We start from the raw sequence: 21,167 nt of genomic DNA on the forward strand, positions 1-21,167 counted from the left end.
TAGGCAAGCCCCACTTAAATGCTCTCCTTTACAAGAATTGCCTTGATCATGGTGTCTCTTCACAGAAATAGAATAGTGACTAAGACAGGGACAATTAGAGAAATCTGCAACTGGTCAAAATGCAGAGAATAATTGACCATGGGATACCCACCCACGGTTGATGCATCTTTAAAATTAGCCCCAAACCAAATGCTTGAGGACCATTGTAGAAGATGGAATGGAAAGATTGTAAGATCCAGAGGATCAGGAAGTCTGCTGCGAGGTTATATCTTCAAGATATGATAGAGAAACTGTACTCATGAAATCTGAAATTAGAGTCACCTTAACAAGACCTACATACTGACAACATAAGTTGGCATTGCAGTGTGGATAGGGAAAGTCTCACTTGGCCCTAACTATACATGGAAAACTATAGGTAATTAATGTCTGCTGAGAGGAGAATCATTCTTCTACAGGGACAAACTCCTGATAGTTATCCAATCCCAAGTGGTCAGCACTAAGCATATGCACATACAAGCAACACAAAATAGACTCAGCAGACTATATTCATTTATAAATATGTGTGCATGTGGGTAACAATAATTAAAGATGAGTTCATGAACTGTGATATGAAAGTCTAAAATGATTAAATATACTTTTGAAAAGAAGGGTTTGGGGTCTCTACTGTTGCGGCTTTCAGGTACTGGAGGTAATGGAAGTGTCTTAGTTAGCTTTCTGTTGCTGTGATAAACACCAGGACCAAAGGCAACCTGAGGAGGAAAGGGTTTCTTTCATCTGACACTCCCAGGTCACAGTCTATCTTTGAGGGAAGTCAGGAAGGCACTCAAGGCAAAAACTCGGTTGCAAGAGTTCTTTCTGCTTACTGGCCTGATCACTCCCCCATGCTCAACTACATTTCCTGTGCAGTCCAAGTCCATCTGCTTAAGGATGGTGCCTCCCATAATGGGCTGGGTCCTTCCATATCAATCATCAGACAAGAGAATTTCTCACTGAAATGGTCACAGGCCACTCTGATCTGGCAATGCTCATTGAGATGGCCTCAGATAACTCCTCACTGCAGGGCAGCAGAAGACAATAGAGAGGGGAACATGAGGGTACAAGGGATCCCATTGAGGAAATGGAGAAAATGGGAAGGGGACTAATTAGAAAGGGGATGAGAGAAAAATACAGAAGCTGGGAAGAAAATAAAATGAGTAAGGATGCTTGCAAAAAGTACTAAGTAATCACACTATTAACTACCTACCTAAAAATACCCCCAATTTATTTCTGACCCATTTCAAAATGACTGGCACCAGCACCTTTTACCAAAAGCAATTGAAAAAGCACACAAATAAGTAAAAGTAACATTTATTTTATTTTATTTTCTATAGAGGAAAATTTTAAATCTTTAGCCAACTATTTGAGGAATCTTGACAGATACCAGCATCCTTATTCGTGGACATGGCTATTACACCCCTAAACTCACAACAGCAATGGCTACCTAAACAAGACCAAGAGAACACAGGCTCACCAACATTCCATCATGGATAGAGGAGTGTCCTATAAGGTAATCCCTCCCTAAGACACTGTTGGCAGTTAATACTGCTGGGGGGAGAGGAGTTACATTCCTCAGCAGTGTAGCCTATGGAAAGTCACCCTTACTCAAGTTAATAATCCCACACTCATGCAAATAATCCTAATTCAATGCAACAGAGCATCAAAAAAAAGTTGAATGAGAAGTTGTGGATAAGCGACATGGTGACATGGATTAGAAAAAAAGGAAAACAGGGGGATGTGAATATGATCAAAACATATTGTTTATAAAATTGTGAATGAATAGTAAAATCAAAAGAAAAACCCTCAGCATCCTTATTCCCACCACCCTAGAACATGCACAGAAAACACCACTCTTGTGTGTGCCATGGTTCACATCTCTAATGTCTCCAGGACTCAACATGGACTGAGCTGGGGCCAGGCCTTGTGGAAGATTTAGGCATCTACAAGTTGCTGCAATAATGACAGGCTCCCATAAAGGGCAGACAGAGGCATCTTGGCCTCCAGATCCCAAGTTGACCTGGGATTATTTAGCTCCATCTTCAGACCACACTCCTTCAGCAATTCATAAGTAATGACCAAGCCCTCACCCTGGAGTGGGGCAAGAAGTTGAGGCTGGAGAGTGAAGGGGATGTTCCAGGGATACTTGAAGTTCGGCTGCAGGATGCTCTTTACCTAAAAGAAAAACTCTCAGATTGGGCAGACCAGGCTCTGACACCAGGGTGAAAAACTTTCTGTCCTGAGAGCAATGAATCACACAAGATAATGAACTAAGCAAGACCTGAATCACTGTGCATTGGTTCCTCAGCTACAACATGGTAATTACAAGGCCTGTGCTGCACAAGAGTGCCATCTGCATGTGTGTGTGCGTGTGTGTGTGTGTGTGTGTGTGTGTGTGTGTGTGTGCGCGCGCGCGCACACACACACAAGGATGCATATGGCTGGACACACTTTTGTATTTAGAGATAAATATATGGGGACAGAAAAGGCAATTTGAAAATGATAACTGTAAACAAAAAAGGGTGTAACTGACATTCATCCCCTTAGTTTCTACAGAGGTGACTAATTTAGACCTAGTAGGCCTGGCCTCTGGGGTTGCCATAAATACAGAGACTCTCCTGACAGGATCAAACCCAACCTGCCTGAACCCCAGAGGGAGAAAGCAACCAAGGGGATTCCCAACTCCTTTCCTTCTGGAAACTATATTTCCTTTTGGAATGTTCTTCCTCTTCCTGCTTTCCTCTCTCCCCCAACCCTGGATTGCTAGGTTTTGGGGTTTCTTACCAGCTCTTGTTGCTGGAGGAGGAGCCTCTTCTCCATAGACTGGGCCAGCAGACTGAGTTGGGTATCACTCAGCACTGAAGGAAAGGACATGTGAGGAAACAGAAAGACAGCCTCAATATTTTCCCCTCAATATGAACTAGGACACCCAATGAGAGGGAAACTCTGGGACAGAGGAATATGTCCCATTGGATTTAAAGGTCAAGCTCACAACCCTAGAAAGCTCTTTTGCCCTTCAGAAAGCTCCAGAATCATAAGGGACATGATCCAAAGCCTGATATCTAAGGGCTGAGGCAGGAATCATCTTCTACCAAGGATGTGTGAAGAGAATGGTTACTGCTCACTTTCTACACCTCAGGCTCCATCCGCAGTGCATGGTTTATTATCATTCTGAACCTTGCTGATGTCATAGAGAAGGGTGACATGAGAATGATCATGATAATTCAAGGACCTTGGGGAGGTAGATCTAAAAGAGCCCTCTGAGAACCAACACCAGGACTCTCCCACACTTCCCTCAAATAATTCTTACCCATTAGGGCTTGAAGGAGATAAAGAATGAGGTTCTTTAGGTCAATCCATGGGTTCTGTTGCACAACATCTAGGATCATACCACCTGGGCCATCCATATGCCCCAACTGATCCAATTCCAGCTAGAGGAGATAGATGTTCTCTTAATAACAGCATTCATTCCCAGTGCTGTCGATGAATGACTTTATACATGCTGAATGAATCCTCTACCATGAAGCTGCAGCCTGGCTCCCTATTCCTTTCATTTTTCTCTTCTGTGTGACAGGGTCTCAGGTTGTTGCCCATGCTAGCTTTGAACTCACTATGTATCCCAGAAAGGCCTTGAACTTGCAACGCTCTTGCAAGTAGCTTCAGCTTCCCATATCTGGCTCAAAACCATTGTTGTGTGATGTGCCTATGTACAGAGAAGTTGAGCAAGGTGTGGACTATAGGTTCTGCCTCCCCCAGGGGCATCCTGAGCAGATTTCAGGGGCCACACTCTCTAGCTCTCATCATTGTGCATGGAGCCAGAATCCCCAATCTTTGACATCTTTCTCAGTCTCCTGGGCATCATGTGCATCCCTCCTCCCTCATGTATCTTGGCACCCCCATCACCCAAACTGACCCTTCGGCTTGATCATCTCTAGGCAGCTATGGAATTCTCACCATGTTCATCAGGTCATACAGAATCTTCCTGTCCCTGAGCATGGGTAGGAGGCTAGAGAACACAACATTTTGATCATCCTTTGAAAGCATGGACAGTTTCCATGTTTTCTCAGAAACCTCATCTTGTAGGCGCTTGAAATCTGCTCATAGACAGCAACACCAATCAGAGAGTGAGAGAAATTCTTCATTAAATATCCCTGGGATGCTATGCCCTTCTCCTTCAGTACCAGTTTCAGTGGTTAGAAGCTCTCCATTGATACCTGATGGAGCCCCAGTGAGGCAACTATTTATAAAGTTAGAAAGAACTACAGAGCAACTAGTGTCAGCACTCTGGAAGAAGAAAATACAGTACTAGGAGCAGAGTTGGAAATTCTGAAAACTAGTTATCACAAGTAGGAGAAAAATGACCACGTGTTCGTGTCTGGGATGTATCTGGAAGGATATGTACTGTTAGACTCCAGAAATGACAGTCCTCCGTGTTTCAGGATCAGTTTCCATGTGTGATAAATGGGTACATGGTGAGGAGTCAATGAGTCTGTCTTTGTCGGGCACCTGGCACATAAGAGCCACACTTATTAATAACTATCTCCACCATCTATGAAGAACTAGCCCAGCATGCCTTGGAGGATATTCTGGTTCTGCCAAGTGTCCTACAGGTGGTCTGTGAGTGTGAGAGGATGCCATAGTGGAAGCTTCAAAGACATGGGCACTTTCATCCAATCATCTCACATTGTCCATGCTGGAGTAATGCCTGCTTCCTAGGAAGTCCTCAGTGAACATCGGTACATGCAGTTGCCCATGTGAGTTGAACTAACTAAAAATGTGAAAGTAGACCTCAGTTTTCTGAGCTCCAAAGAAAGTTCTCATTTGAGTTCCAAGCCTGTGGTTTCCTGATAGAAGCTTAGGTTTTCTAAAGAAAAACAAAAAACAAAAACTCACCTAGATGGAAGGGTTCCTCTATCCTTCCTAGAAAGAGAAGCACAAGCTTTCTTCATGCTCACTTTGCTCAGGACACACACACTGTGTCTCTCCTGCCATCTCCTCCTGCCCCATTCCCAGTCTATGCTTTCTCCACACCAGCCTTCCATGATCTTTCCCATCCCAGAGGAACCAGAGCCAGGGCTAGGGCTGAGCACCAGAGCATCACCTGGATCTCCACAACAACCCCACCAGACACATACTCACCAATTGGAGAGATGTAATTTATCTTCCTGACTAGAAAGAGAAAATACATTACCCCACCAAAGAATTAGTGTTTGACCTTATTTCCCCTGTCTCCCTGACATTTTTTTTTATCCTCCATCCCCACACCTTGTTTTGAAGACCAGATCTCAAGTCCTCGGGCAAAGACAATCCGATGAGGTTTTTTTTTTATTATTATTATTTAGTTTTCAGCATAGGGAGCAGGTCTGACTCTCATAGTCCCAGAACCCTTCACTTACCTTGCCTTCTTGCTGAATCTGGCCATGGAAAGGTAAAGTAAATGGCTCATTCACCAAGACTCACTCTCTCCACTCCTTCCCTTACCTCAGACCTTCCCAACTCCTCCATCCACCCTTGCTTTTCACCTTGCAATTCTACTTTCACAGGAAATTTCCTATGATAAATCCATCCCCAGGTAGATCCTGTACAATAAAGACATACCTGTCTCAATGACTCTAGAACATAATCCGACCCTCTCCTCTGAGGCAGCGAAACCTCTTAGCAGCCTAGGTACCATACCCAGAAAGGTTTTCTTCTTAGCTTTAGCAGAAAGGAGAATGACTGAATGGAAAAGAAACTCAATTAGGAGAAATGCATTTACACCTGCTAGAGTAGTTCCCACACACCATTTAGAGATTCTCAGGCCAAACCCCAGGGATGATGTCAACCTAAACACTAGCCTCTGGGACCTGTAAATAACATCATTTGACAGTTGCCCTCAAACTTGCATTTATTTTATTGAATTGTTTTCATTTATTTGCTTATTTATTGTGTGTGTGTGGATGCCACAGAGTACATAGAGTGGTCAGAGAAAAACTCTGGAAGTCAGTTATCTCCTTCCAATATGTAGGACCTTGTCGGAGTCTCTCTCTGACCTGTTGAAAGGTTCTTGGTGGGACAAGAGAGGAATGAGGAAGTATTAGATAGAAATATAGATGAAGAAGACAAGAAAGACAGAGATACAGGATAGCTTTGGAAGAGCCCTGGGTCAATACCCAGCCACCTCGAGATTTACTCTAATGGGCATTTTATACACTACAAAGAGGAGAAGCAAAAGACCTCCCCCTTTCAAGATAAAAGCACAATATACAGCCAAGTGTAGACTCTTCAAAATATCTGGTACACACATCCCTGGCCAAATCATTCCACTATGAAGTCCCCCTTATTTGTGGGGCATACATGGACTGCAAAGAGGTTGCCAAGGGGAACTTGGACAAATAGAGCTTAAGCTGTTTAGGCAAAATAGATACAAATGGTGCCAGAGGAAGTTAGTTTAAGCTGTTTACCAAAGAGTAGATACAAAGGATGGTGTGGAGAGGAAGTTAGCTTAAGTTGTTTACACTTAGAGTAGATACAAGGATGGTGCTGAGAGGAATTTAGCTCAAGATGTTTATGCTGAGATAAGATACTAAGAACAGGAGATGATGTCAGTGCATAAACAACTCGTAAACAAGAAAATGAATATAGGGTGACCTTTAAAATGATTGGTTGGTTCCTTCATTCCTCCTAGGGTTCCGAGGTTTTTGCTATAAAAGAGGCTTACTGTCTAACAATAAATGAGTTCTTGCTTGACTCGACCCCCACTGCGTCTGATTGTCTCCTGGTAAGAGGAAGGCTGGGAAATGGGTGAGTGGTGCACTTACCTTTCCTGAGTTCCAGGCCACCTCTTCACAGGTGATCTAAGTTCCCAGTGGGGCAGGACCTCACGCTTCTTTAAAATATAAAGGGTCCCTCAGACCCCTCAGATGGACTGTGCCTGTATTAGGTCTTCTTTTTCAACCACACAGTTTTACCCATCCCTGAAACACACTTTCCAACAAGTATGCTCTGTCTTAGGTTGATAGCTCACAAGAAGGCCTTACCCATCTCTGACTACCAACCTCTGGAAGGGGAAGGTACAGAGCCTAACTTCATGAAACTCTGAAGCAGCTTTCCACCAAGGGCTTGCAAATAGCTGGAAATAGCACTACTCCTGCTTCTTTGACTGCTATACCTCCTAGTAAATGAGTAGAGGATGCTCAAGATGGAATGGCCTTTTTAACGGGTCAAAGATGACTACAGCCTTTTTAGGTGCATCAAGCCATTTTTTAAATCAATAAACTCCTGACACAACTGCACCAAATAAATAAGTAAACTCCTGCTGTGGATATTGTTCTATATAAATAAAACACTGATGGCCAGTGACCAGGCAGGAAGTAGGTTGCCAGGCAGGAAGTAGGTGGGACAAGGAGAGAGGAGAATTCGGGGAAGCAGAAGGCTGAGGGGAGAGACACTGCAGCCACCGCCAGGACAAGGAGCATGTGAAGACGCCAGCAAGCCACCAGCCACGTGGCAAGGTATAGATTTATAAAAATGGGTTAATTTAAGATATAAGAACAGTTAACAAGAAGCCTGCCACGGCCATACAGTTTATAAGTGATATAAGCGTCTGAGTGATTATTTTATACGTGGATTGTGGGACTGCGGGGCTTGGTGGAGCCTGGAGAGAAGCCCTCCAGCAACAAACTCCTGATGCAACTGCATCAAATCTAAGGACTCCTTAGTATCACCATACCATGGTTCACTAACATTAACAGGTTAACATCATAATTCTAGCATGAATATTATGTACAGAATTACAATTCTCATAAACTTACATCCAAAAGCAAACTCTTAATAGAACTATTTATACTTCATAGACACAAAATAATTCCACAAACAGTTCCATTCGTACACAAGACAGTTCGAGAGTCACCACAGTTAATAGAGTATATAAGTGTAGGTGAAATCAAAACTGTCTCATTTCTGAAGTCTGAAAAATTCAAAAACTCCTTTCTAATACCAGTCTTCACATTCCACTGAAAGCTCAAGATCAGGGCCTGACTTGCCAACTGCCCCAAAGTCTTTGTATAGCTGTTCAAAACATTATGAATCTGAAGCAAAAAGCTCCAAATACAAAGAAACCCATGACCAAAAATTTGTTGCAGTTCCCTTGAATGCAACAACCCTATTCAAACAAGAGTCTCTGAAATTTGCTCTTAGCTACAACAACACTTTCTGACCAGAAGACTTCCCCTGGGAAATCTACCCTAGAGCAAAGTTGGCATCAATGTCACTGTAGCTGAGTGACTGCAGACCTCTTCAAAATAGCTCTCCTTACAACCAGAGTGAACCAGGATGCCATCTCTGAAAATAGCCATGCATTTGTTCACCACCAGCAAATAGAAACTGTGTAGCTTTAGCTGCTACTTCTGTCTCATTTTGGGTTTTTTTATAGTCCCAGTCCTTCTGTGCCCCTATCTCTGGGCCTGCCAGTCTAGAGACCCTGGTATCCTGAGAACTGAAGGTTCTCAACTGCCTCACACTGCATGGGCTCAAGTTGCCTCCCTGCCAGTACAATCTGAGGCTGCCATTCAACACCCTGGTCCCATTACCTTCTCTACTGGTTGTTTGCACAGTCAAATGCCACCCCCAGGGCGGCTCTATGGTTCCAGCTGCACCCTGCCACTGGGAGCTCAGGCTGGCCTGGGTTTCAGCCCATCTTCTCTCCATTCATCCTGGAGCACAGCTCTGTCTCATCTCAGCAGTTCTCATGCTGCCTAGTGGACTCAGACCCTGCTTATTCCATTACAAGGAGGATTTTAAAACCTCTGCTGCACTCTCCATGCAGTAGTCATTGTTCATCTCTTCCACACTGTCTCTGCTCAGCTTCTCAGGGTTGAGGAACATAGTCCCCAGCTATGTCAGTCTGGCTTTCACAAACATCCCAGCCAACTGTGTTCTCCTCACCACAGTTCCTTCATGGCAGAAGCACACAGACCCTCACTGCTCAAGATGGCTCTCTTGGCATCTGCTGCCTGTGACTCCATGATGCCCCATGGCGCTGATGCTGGACCCAGGCAGCCACTGCTCTCCCTGTTGGTTTCTAAATCTGGAAGTCTCTAAAGTGGCTTCTCATTCTTGGACTGCTGGGTTCGCAGTGTGTGCTCAGTCCTGGGTGGTGCTTTCTGTGTCCTTGGTCCCATGGTCAGAAAAATCTATTCTAACCTAAGTTACCTTCTATTCTACCTAAGCCTTCACAATATCCCTATACCTAAAAGATATATTTCTCAAACCACTTTACAAAAACTTTTATGACTTACTTATATTACAACTTTTAAACCTAGCTTAGGAGAGAGAGAGGGAGAGAGAGAGAGAGAGAGAGAGAGAGGGACAGACAGAGAGACAGACAGAGAGACAGACAGAGAAAAAGAGAGAGAATTGCTGCAGCCTAACTTTTACTCTTTTTTGTTAAAATATTACACCCAAAAAGAAAATCACTGCACCCAAATTAATTATCCGAGCATGCCCACTTAACCTGCAGTGTTCCTTTTCTTTATCCTCTGTACTCAAACCCCATATTGGGTGCCAGGATCTGGAGGTGGACCTCAAGGCATCAGGCCTGGCACAGGAACCTTTACCAAACCATCCATCTCACCAGCCTCTAACCTACATTTTAAAAGAGCACTTTAGATAACCATCACCCCCTCTGAAATTAAAGAATTATGCCATGAGGGCTGGAGAGTAAGATCAACAGTTCAGAGCCAGTGCTTCTCTTGCAAAGGATTGCACCCACATGGCAGTGCCCTCTTCTGGTTTCCTGGGGCATTGCATGTATATTGTACACTTACATGACAGCAAAACACAACTACCCATAAAATAGTTATAAACAAATAAATCCTCCATGAAGTAAAGCAGACTGGCTTCCTCCTGCCTTGTCATAGAGGTTTCTTGTTTGCCTTCAGTTACTACCTGGCCCTTCCTTATCCACACTCCATCTGGAAATCTTGCATTGTTTTGCATTATATCCATAGAGATATGCTAAGGTCTGAGAATTGCCTTACAACAAAGTTCAATCATTTGACACATGAAATGAGTCAAGAGAGAAAAATGACAGTATTTAATGTGTGAATTAAACAAAGTTAAAGAAAAAGCCAACTTCAGAGAGTGTCTGCAAGTCACATTCTGGGCACTAGGGGGTGAGCAGGGCATCTTGTTTATACAATCAGGCACAGCAGGAAAGTGACCAACCACGACCATGAGCTGATTGACAAGTACAAATTTAGTCCTCATAACAGACCAAAAAGGACTTCATAATTGCCACATCACCAGTCAATCTCTTCAGAGAAAACTGTCCTTCTCCTGTGTCAGGGGAAAATGAGACTTTCTCCCCAAGCTGACATGAAGGCAGGAGGTAAGTGACCAGCAAAGCATCTGCCCCAACCTCTCTTCACTCCTTAGGTTCACCAAGCTCTTTGCCTGATCTGACAACATTCTCTGCACCTTCAGAAACCATCACCCCAGAGTCCCTTCCCATGATCACCTCTTCTCATGCACATCCCCCCTCTAGTCAGCTCCCCTAAGTGCCCTCTACATGGGACATCACTTCTCTTCTTCTATGTACACCTCAGTCTTTACAGTTTATCAGCTGGGAAACTCTCCTGGATTGCGCGTCCACAAACATGGCCTTGGTTCTCTGGCTACAGCTTCTGATCTAATCAGATCCAAGGTTTTGTTTATTTGTTTGTTTCCTGTTAATGTTTTTATTATTTTATTATATCTTTCCCTCTGAAAATGAAAGCTCTTTTCATGTACTATGATCTGTAATAGTAACAACATCTTCCCCGGACATTTCAAAGGCATCTCTAGCCTGTACCCACTCCCCACCCTATGACTCACTCAAGGATACCTGTAGAGTGTGGATAATCTTTCTCCTTAGCCACAGTCCACTAACTGCACTTTAGATGTAACCAACCATCTTATTAAAATAAAAAACACAGAACCAATGTAAAAGAGAAAGCCAAGAGGTCAGAGCTCAGAGCTAAAATCTTACCTCCTGCAGTACTCCTAGCTTCCCAAAAAGAGAGCTACTTCCTGTGTCTGTCTTTAGTCTTTCTGTTCTGCCTTCTCATTGGTTGTAACCCAAGCACATGACTGCCTCGTCACTGCCTGTAAGTACCGCCCTCCAGGTCTTAAAGTTGTATGTCTCCAATGCTGGCTGTATCCCTGAACACACAAAGATCTACCTGGCTCTTCTACCAAGTGCTGGGATTAAAGGCATGTGCTGCTGCTGCTGCTGCTGCTGCTGCCGCCACTGCCGCCGCTGCCGCCACCACCACCACCACCATGCTCTTGCTATGGCTCTAATAGCTCTGACCCCCGAGCAACTTTATTTATTAACATACAATGAAAATCACATTTCAGTACAAATAAAATACCACCATACTGTACTATACTAGAAAGTTTATTGCTGCCAACTAGAGGATTGACTCCAGGACTTTCCCTTGGCCAGAATTTACAAGATAGATATTTTGGGGGTGGGGGAGATTGTACATATGTGTGCATGCCTGTATGTATGCCTGTACATGAAAGGCATTCCCCCTTTTCTGAGGAGCTGCCCTCCACATTGAGGAGGACCTTGGAGCTCTGAAACCTACTTATGTTCTGGCACTCACATAACACATATATCCATTCCTAATTCAGACATCTCTGCCCCAGGGCAGAGTCTGAACCCATGGGGGAAGGGTATGATTGCATGGATGCATACATGTATTGTGGTGTGTGTGTGTGTGTGTGTGTGTGTGTGTGTGTGTGTGTGTGTGTACATATGTCTGTGTCTGTATGTGTATGTTTCAAGGTGAGAGTCAAGGAAAAACTCCTATGCTATGTTGTTTAAGCCTTTTCTATGTACATTTTCATTTGTGTTGTGCTCCTATTATTTTATGCAAAGTTAATATGGGATTAAAGATCATGTGTTGGGTCTGTGGATTCCCTGCTGAGCTTCTGAGAGTTGCAGAACCTTCACTCGCTAGAAATGAATAACTATAGATGGCTGGGATTGGTCTTGGACTTTATCCAGCTCAAGATATCTCCATTTAAGCACCCCAAGATGGATCTCTTCCTACAGCTACTGGTATTTGAGCTTGGCCATTTTAGGGGTGGCTAAGGATGGTGGCACATGTGACTTGTACAGTAAAAAGTATTCTTCCTGGTCTACAATCAGGAGAGAAGAGGAGGTTCAGGTCTCTAGACATCCCACCCCCACCTTACCCCCAAGTCTGCTCACCACATGTATTATTCTCAATGACCAGTTGCTTCTTCTTGTAGGCCACCACTGCACCCTTCAGGATAGGCACTGAATCCATTCTCTCCCTTTGCCACTGTCCCTGGGCTTGACCCTGAGGAGGCAAAACATTCCTAGGAGTTTATAGCTCTTTGTCTCTTAAAAATCTCCCATCTTGCCCCGGACTTCCCTTCTGGACCAGAGGTAAGTGTCCTGGCTCTGCCCAGACCCCATCCCTGGGCACCAGCCACTCCAGGGAAGACCTCCCCAACTTGGCCCCAGGTTCTGGCCACCAGGCAGGCTCCCTTCTAGCCCAACTGGGAAGGATCCCCTTCTCCAAGACCCCCGGCAGACCCTGCAAGCTCCACGCCCTGCCCTCACACCCATCTGCCCAAGACCCCAGCCACTTCTTGAGAATTAGAAACCGGCCCCAGCTCCCATCCTGCCCCAGACTTCCCTTCTGGACCAGAGAGGGCTCCCATCCTGCCCCAGACTTCCCTTCTGGACAAGAGCTCCCATCCTGCCCCTGACTTCTCGTCTGGACAAGCCAGAGCGCCCACCCTAGCCGGGACTTCCCTTCTGGACAAGAGCACCAATCCTGCCCTGGACTTCCTGTCTGAACAAGAGCTCCAATCCTGCCCTGGAGTTCCCATTTGGACAAGAGAGCTCCCATCTGGACAAGAGAGAGAGACTTCCTGAATCTGTCAGCTCTGTCTGAATCAAGTGCGCTGATAAGACCAAGAACGAACCACAAGAAGATGGGCAGATGTCAAGGCAGAAGTACATACAACAAAATGAAGAGCAACACAGCATCACCAGAACCTAGCCTGCCTCCAACATCTAGACCTGAACATCAAAAATTGGAAGAAGCAGAAGAAAACAGCCTTATGAATAACATCATGAAGAAAATAGAGGCTTGTGCAGAGGAAAAGACAAAAAAAATGGGAAGAATGCTATAAACAACTAGAGGAAAGAGCAAACAAATTAGAAGAAAACAATAAAGTCCTGGAAGAAAACAATAAAGTCCTAGAAGAAAACAATAAAGTATGAAAGAAAACAATAAAGTACTAAAAGAAAATCATGAAAAAGCAATGAAACAAATAAAGGAAACAGTCCAAGACCTGAAAAGGGAAGTAGAAAAAATGAAGAAGACACAAACAGAGGGAATGCTGGAAATAGAAAATCTGAGTAAACAATCAGAAACTTCAGATGCAAGTATAACTAACAGAATGCAAGAGATAGAAGAGAGGATCTTTGGAGTTGAAGATACAGTAGAAGAAATAGATTCTTCAGTCAAAGAAAACACTAAAGCCAACAAAATCATGAGCCAAAATGTCCAAGAAATTTGGGACACCATGAAAAGACCAAACCTATGAATAATAGGGATAGGAGGAGGAGGAGGAGGAGGAGGAGGAGGAGGAGAAGAAGAAGAAGAAGAAGAAGAAGAAGAAGAAGAAGAAGAAGAATACCAACTCAAAGGCACAGAAAATGTATTCAACAAAATCATAGAAGAAAACTTTCCCAACTTAAAGAAGGAAATGCCAATGAAGATACAAGAAGCCTATAGAACACCAAACAGACTAGACCCCCCCCAAAAAAAAGTCCCCTTGCCACATAACAATTAAACAACTAAATGTACAGAATAAAGAAAAAATATTAAGGGCAGCAAAGGAAAAAGGCCAAGTGACCTATAAAGGCAAACTCATCAGTATAACACCCATTTCTCAATGGAGACTTTGAAAGCCAGAAGTACCTAGACAGATGTAATGCAGACACTAAGAGACTATGGATGTCAGCCCAGACTAATATACCCAGCAAAACTTTCAATCATCATAGACAGAATGAACAAGATATTCCAAGACAAAGCCAGATTAAACAATACTTATCCACAAATCCAGCCCTACAGAAAGCACTAGAAGGAAAATTCCAACCGAAGGAAGTCCAATACACACTCGAAAACACAGGCAATAGATAAAGCCACAGCAGTAAACCCCAAAGAAGAGAAGTACACACACACTACCAAAAAATAACAGGGATGAACAATCACTGGACATTAATATCCCTTAATATCAATGGAATTAATTCACCTATAAAAAGACATAGGCTTACAGAATGGATACAAAAGCAGGACCCATCTTTCTGCTGCATACAAGAAACACATCTCAAATTCAAAAACAGACACTACCTAAGAATAAAAGGCTGGGAAAAGACTTTCCAATCAAATGATCTTAAGAAACAAGCGGGTGTAGCCATCCTGATATCCAGCAAAATAGACTTCAAACTAAAATCAATCGAAAGAGATCAAGAAGGGCATTACATACTCATCACAGGAAAGATCCACCAAAATGAAGTTTCAATTCTGAACATTTATGCCCTAAACACAAGGGCACCCACATATGAAAAAGAAACATTACTAAAGCTTAAACCACATATAAAACACCACACATTAATAGTGGGAGATCTCAACACCCCACATTCACCACTGGACAGATCTCCCAAACTGAAACTTAACAGAGAAATAAAGGACTTAACTGATGCCATGACCCAAATGGACCTAATAGATATCTACAGAACATTCCATCCTAACAAGAAAGAATATACCTTCTTCTCAGCACCCCATGGAACTTTCTTGAAAATTGACCACATAGTCGGCCACAAAACAGATACAAAACAATTGGAATAACCTCCTGTGTTCTACCAGACCACCATGATTTAAAGTTAGATTTCAACAACAACAAAAACTATAGAAAACCTACAATCTCATGGAAACTGAATAATGCTCAACTGAATCACCAATGGGTTAAGGAAGAAATAAAGAAAGAAATTAAAGACTTCCTAGAGATCAATGAAAATGAAGACACCACATACCCAAACTTATGGGACACTATGAAAGCAGTGCTAAGAGGGAAATTCATAGCACTAAATGCCCACATAAAGAAGTTGGAGAAATCTCACACTAGTGACTTAACAGCACACCTGAAAGCTCTAGAACAAGAAGAAGCAAAGTCTCCCAGGAAGAATAGATGCCAGGAAATTATCAAAGTGTGAGGTGAAATCAATAAAATAGAAACTAAGAGAACAATACAAAAATTAATGAAACAAAGAGTTGGTTCTTTGAGAAAATCAACAAGATAAACAAGCCCTTATCCAAACTAACCAAAAGACAGACAGAGAGAATCCAAATCAACAAAATCAGAAATGAAAAGGGAGACATAACAACAGACATTGAGGAAATCCAGAAAATTATTGGGTCATATTTTAAAAACCACTACTCCACAAAACTGGAAAACATAAAAGAAATGGACAATTTTCTGGATAAGTACCACATACCTAAGTTAAATCAAGACAGGATAAACTATTTAAATAGTCCAATAACCCCTAAGGAAATAGAAACAGTCATTAAAAGTCTCCCAAACAAAAAAAAGCCCAGGATCAGATGGTTTCAGTGCAGAATTCTACCAGATCTTCAAAGAAGAATTAATACCAATACTCTCTAAAATGTTCCACATAATAGAAACAGAAGGAACATTACCAAACTCCTTCTATGAGACTACAATTACCCTGATTCGTAAACCAAATAAGGATATAACAAAGAAAGAGAACTACAGACCGATCTCCCTCATGAACATTGATGCAAAAATACTCAATAAAATACTGGCAAACAGACTCCAAGAACACATCAAAACAATTATCCACCATGATCAAGTAGGCTTCATCCCAGGGATGCAAGGGTGGTTCAACGTACGAAAGTCCGTCAATGTAATACACCATATAAACAAACTCAAAGAAAAAAACCACATGATCATCTCACTAGATGCAGAAAAGGCATTTGACAAAATCCAACACCCCTTCATAATAAAAGTCTTGGAATACAGGGAACATACCTAAACATAATAAAGGCAATTTACAGCAAGCCAACAGCCAACATCAAATTAAACAGAGAGAAACTCAAAGCAATTCCACCAAAATCAGGAACGAGGCAAGGCTGTTCGCTCTCCTCATACTTACTCAATATAGTACTTGAAGTTGTAGCCAGAGCAATAAGACAACATAAGGAGATTAAGGGGATACAAATTGGAAAGGAAGAGGTCAAGCTTTCCCTATTTGCAAATGACATGATAGTATACTTGAGTGACCTCAAAGATTCCACCAAGGAACTGAAAAAGCTTATAAACATCTTCAGCAACATAGCAGGATACAAAATCAACTCAAAAAAATCAGTAGCCCTCCTATATACAATGGACAAAGAAGCTGAGAAGGAAATCAGAGACATATCACTCTTTACAATAGCCACAAATAACACAAAATACCTTGGGGTAACACTAACCAAGCAAGTGAAGGACCTATATGACAAGAACTTTAAGTCCCTGAAAAAAAGAAAGTGAAGAAGATGTCAGGAAATGGAAAGATCTCCCATGCTCCTTGATAGGCAGGACCAACATAGTAAAAATGGCAATTTTATCAAAAGTAATCTACAGATTCAATGCAATCCCCATCAAAATACCAACACAATTCTTCACAGACCTGGAAAGAATAATACTCAACTTCATATGGAAAAACAAAAAACCCAGGATAGCCAAAAGAATCCTGTACAATAAAACAACCTCTGGAGGCATCACGATCCCTGACTTCAAGCTCTACTATAGAGCTACAGTAATAAAAACAGCTTGATATTGTTTTTACCAAGCATAAAACTGACATGTGGACCAATGGAATCGAATTGAAGACCCTGATATTAACCCGCACACCTATGAACATATAATGTTCGACAAAGAAGCCAAAAGTGTACAATGGAAAAAAGAAAGCATCTTCAACAAATGGTGCTGCCATAACTGGATATCAGCATGTAGAAGGCTGCAAATAGATCCATATCTGTCACCGTGTACAAAACTTAAGTCCAAGTGGATCAAGGATCTCAACATAAACCCAGATACTCTGAACCTGCTAGAAGAGAAAGTAGGAAGTAGTCTTGAACACATTGGCATAGGAGATCACTTCCTAAATATAACACCAGTAGCACAGACACTGAGAGAAACAATCAATCAATTGGACCTCTTGAAACTGAGAAGCTTTTGTAGAACAAAGGATATGGTCAACAAGGCAAAGCGACAGCCTACAGAATGGGAAAAGGTCTTCACCAACCCCACATCTGACAGAGGACTGATATCCAGAATATATAAGGAACTCAAGAAATTAGACATCAAAACAACCAACAGTCCAATTAAGAAACGGGCTATAGAACTAAACAGAGAATTCTCAACAGAGGAAACTCAAATGGCTGAAAGACATTTAAGGAATTGCTCAACATCCCTAATCATCAGGGAAATGCAAATCAAAACAACTCTGAGATACCACCTTACGCCTGTCAGAATGGCTAAGATCAAAAACACTGAAGACACTTTATGCTGGAGAGGATGTGGAACTAGGGGAACTCTCCTCCACTGCTGGTAAGAATGCAAGCTTGTACAACCACTTTGGAAATCAATATGGTGCTTTCTTAGAAAATTGGGAATCAATCTCCCCCAAGATCCAACTATATCTCTCTTGGGCATATACCCAAGAAATGCTCAATCATACCACAAGAGCACTTGCTCAGCTATGTTCATATCAGCATTGTTTGTAATAGCCAAAAACTGGAAACAACCTAGATACCCTTCAACTGAAGAATGGATAAATAAATTGTGGCACATATACACAATGGAATACTACTCAGCAGAGAAAATCAATGACATCATGAGGTTTGCAGGCAAATGGATGGATCTAGAAAAAAATCATCCTGAGTGAGGTAACCCAGGCTCAGAAAGACAAATATGATATGTACTCACTCATAGGAGGATACTAGAGGTGAAACAAGGATGACTGGACTGCTACTCACATCACCAGGGTCCTGGAAATCAGGACCCCAAGAAAGACACGAGGATCACCCAATGATGGAGAAATGGTTGAGATCTACATGAACAACCTGGACATGAATGGGAGTAATGAAGGGCGAGGGTCGAGGGAAAGAGAGCCTGTAGGAGCAGGAGATCCCAGCTGGATCAAGAACAGAGAGGGAGAACAAGGAATAGGAGACCATGGTAAATGAAGACCATATGAGAATAGGAAGAAACAAAGTGCTAGAGAGGCCCACAGAAATCCACAAAGATACCCCCACAATAGACTGCTAAAAATGGTCAAGAGACAGTTGGAACTGACCTATTCTGGTAATGGGATGGCCAAACACCCTAATAGTCGCGCCAGAAACCCCATCCAAGGACTGAGGAATGTGGATGCAGAGATCCACGGCTAGGCCCCGGGTGGAGCTCCAGGAGTCTAATTAGTGAGAAAAAGGAGGGTTTATACGAGCGAGAATTGTTGAAACCAAGGTTGGATAAAGCACAGGGACAAATAGCCAAATGAATGGAAACACATGAACTATGAACCAAAGGCTGAGGGGCCCCCAACTGGATCAGGCCCTCTGAATAGGTGAGACAGTTGATTGGCTTGATCTGTTTGGGAGGCATCTAGGCAGTGGTACCAGGTCCTGTGCTTATTGCATGAGTTGGCTGTTTGAAACCTGGGGTTTATGCAGGGATGCTTGGCTCAGTCTGGGAGGAGGGGACTGGACCTGCCTGCACTGAGTCTACCAGGTCGATCTCAGTCCTCAGGGAAGGATTTGCCCTGGAGGAGGTGGGAATGGGGGGTGGGCTGGGGGGAGTAGGAGGGGGGCAGCAGGGGGAGAACAAGGGAATCCGTGGCTGATATGTAGAACTGAATGGTATTGTAAAATAAAATAAAAGGAAAAAAATCATGTTTCTTTTAATCAAGGCAACATATACCTGTAATTTAAAAGTCAAATAAATCTAGAAAGCTCATGAGAAAACACTAGCAGCCTCTCACTTCCCCTTCCTCCTGGTCTCCATGTCCAATTACTGCCTCTCCCACATGTATAACAATAGTACCTGCATTGAAATTTGGGAGGTGTTCCCAGAGAAACCTGATGATTGAAGCCAGAGCAACCATGAATGCTAGGCTAGTAGTTACTACTGAACCATACAATGAGCCCTATTACTATGTCTTTATTTTCCCAAACTAGGTGTATGGTTTATTGTCTCCCTCTGAGTTAAGAGTCTCATTCTCCTACTCAGCCCTCAATGCTTGCTGTTCCACCCATATTCACATCAGGGTTTTGTGTAGGTGTGTACTCTCTGTCAGTTGTTGAGCAAGATTGCTTCTCCTCATTCCAGATTGTCTCTATCAGTCAGTGTGATGTCTTCTGTCTTTTCTGTCCTGTTATTGATAACCTTCTGGGGAGCTGAGAGTTACATGCCTGAAAACCTTGATACCCAAAGTCATCTTTAACTTGCACTTAGTCTACATTTTGAAGGAGATAGAGTGCTAGGCTCGAAGCTGGGCAGTGTTGATGCACACCTTTGATCCTAGCACTTGTGCAGCAGAGGCAGATGGATTTCAGTGAGTTAAAGGCCAGCCTGGACTACAGAGTGAGTTCCATAACAGCCAGGACTGTTTCACAGAAAAACTCTGTCTTGAAAAAAGAGAAAAGAAAAACCATAGGATATACAGTTTTTAATTAATATTAAGCCTCTGAGTGATTATTTTCCAACTGGCTGTGAGAGCTCAGATGGAAGGGGTTCATCCAGACATGGAGGCTTGGCAGGACTGGAGAAACTTCTGGCTACAGTCACCTACCATTGAGGTTAATCTGTTGCTTTACATATAGAAGTATTTGCATTATGAAGCTGTGTTCCCATGTTTGGTGCAAATGTGTTTAATATTATAATGTCATCTTGATTGATGTCTTGGTCAGTATGGAATGACATTATTTCTTCTATTTTTTTATTGAATTCTATTTGTTTGGATTTACTATAACATTTCCTGTTAGTCTACTTCCCTTTGCTCTGAATACCTTTGTCCAATCTTCACTCTAATATAGTTTCCACCTCTGTGGTTGAGTATGTTCCTGGGAGACAGCAAAACAGATCCTGTTTCTTAGTCCAGTCTGCTAGTCTGTGTCTTTTATTAGGGAGTTGAAATTACTAATGTTCAAAGTTTATTGAGTCTGTCATTTTGTTTATTTTTATGATGTTTGCTGTCTTTTGTTTAATCACTGACACTTTAACTAACACTATTAATTTTTGCTGTCACTGCCTGGATATTCTTATCCCTTTTTTGGAGCAGAAATATTCTTTTTAGTTTCCTCTGTAGGGCTGGCCTGATGGTCATAAATTCCTTTCACATGCTTTATTGTGAAATTGTATTTCTCCTTTGACTATAGCTGACAGTTTTGCTGGGTATAGTTGTCCAGACTGTCTGTATTCTTTTAGGACTTGCAGAATATTAATCTGAACTCTTCTTGATTTTAAAGTCAACATTGAGAAATCAGCTGTTATTTTGATGAGCCTGCCTTTATATGTGACTTGGTCATTCTCTCTTGTAGTTTTCAATATCCTTTCTTTGTTCTGTACATTTAGTGTTTCTACTTTTACATGATACAGGGAGTTCCTTTTCTGATTCTATCTAGTTAGTGTTCTACATGTCTCTTGCATCTCAATAGGCATCTCTTTCCCTAGATTTGGAACATCTTCTTCCATGATTTTGATGAAAATATCTCCTGTGCCTTTGTTCTGGGTCTCTTCTCCTTCTTCTATACGTATTTTATAGATTTGGTCTTTTTTTTTTTTTTTTTTTTTTGGTTTTTCGAGACAGGGTTTCTCTGCGTAGCTTTGCGCCTTTCCTGGAGCTCACTTGGTAGCCCAGGCTGGCCTCGAACTCACAGAGATCCGCCTGGCTCTGCCTCCCGAGTGCTGGGATTAAAGGCGTGCGCCACCACCGCCCGGCTAGATTTGGTCTTTTTATAGTGTCCCAGAATTCCTGCATGTTATGCTACTGGGTGGTT

The 21,167-nt window shown here is 42.5% G+C and overlaps 1 protein-coding gene across 3 annotated transcripts in view; it reads right to left on the bottom strand.

The window, feature by feature from the left end:
- Positions 1–326: 326 nt before the first annotated feature.
- LOC102927424 (gasdermin-C-like) overlaps positions 327–21,167 on the bottom strand; it is a 35,003-nt gene continuing 14,162 nt past the window's right edge. The window contains exons 5-12 of one of the 3 annotated variants that reach the window (XM_076555956.1): positions 12,275–12,386; positions 5,632–5,751; positions 5,173–5,202; positions 4,927–4,953; positions 3,988–4,127; positions 3,344–3,464; positions 2,818–2,891; positions 327–682 (exon numbers count right to left, since the gene is read on the bottom strand). In XM_076555956.1, the coding sequence (XP_076412071.1) occupies positions 626–682; positions 2,818–2,891; positions 3,344–3,464; positions 3,988–4,127; positions 4,927–4,953; positions 5,173–5,202; positions 5,632–5,751; positions 12,275–12,386 (681 nt within the window). In that variant the 3' untranslated portion in view covers positions 327–625. Of the gene's footprint in view, positions 2,209–2,817; positions 2,892–3,343; positions 3,465–3,987; positions 4,128–4,926; positions 4,954–5,172; positions 5,203–5,631; positions 5,752–12,274; positions 12,387–21,167 lie in introns of all 3 variants that reach the window. The other 2 variants (XM_076555955.1, XM_076555957.1) reach the window with 2 other exon arrangements.

Source organism: Peromyscus maniculatus, chromosome 20 (assembly GCF_049852395.1).
Source record: "Peromyscus maniculatus bairdii isolate BWxNUB_F1_BW_parent chromosome 20, HU_Pman_BW_mat_3.1, whole genome shotgun sequence".
Classification (NCBI taxonomy): Eukaryota; Metazoa; Chordata; class Mammalia; order Rodentia; family Cricetidae; genus Peromyscus; species Peromyscus maniculatus.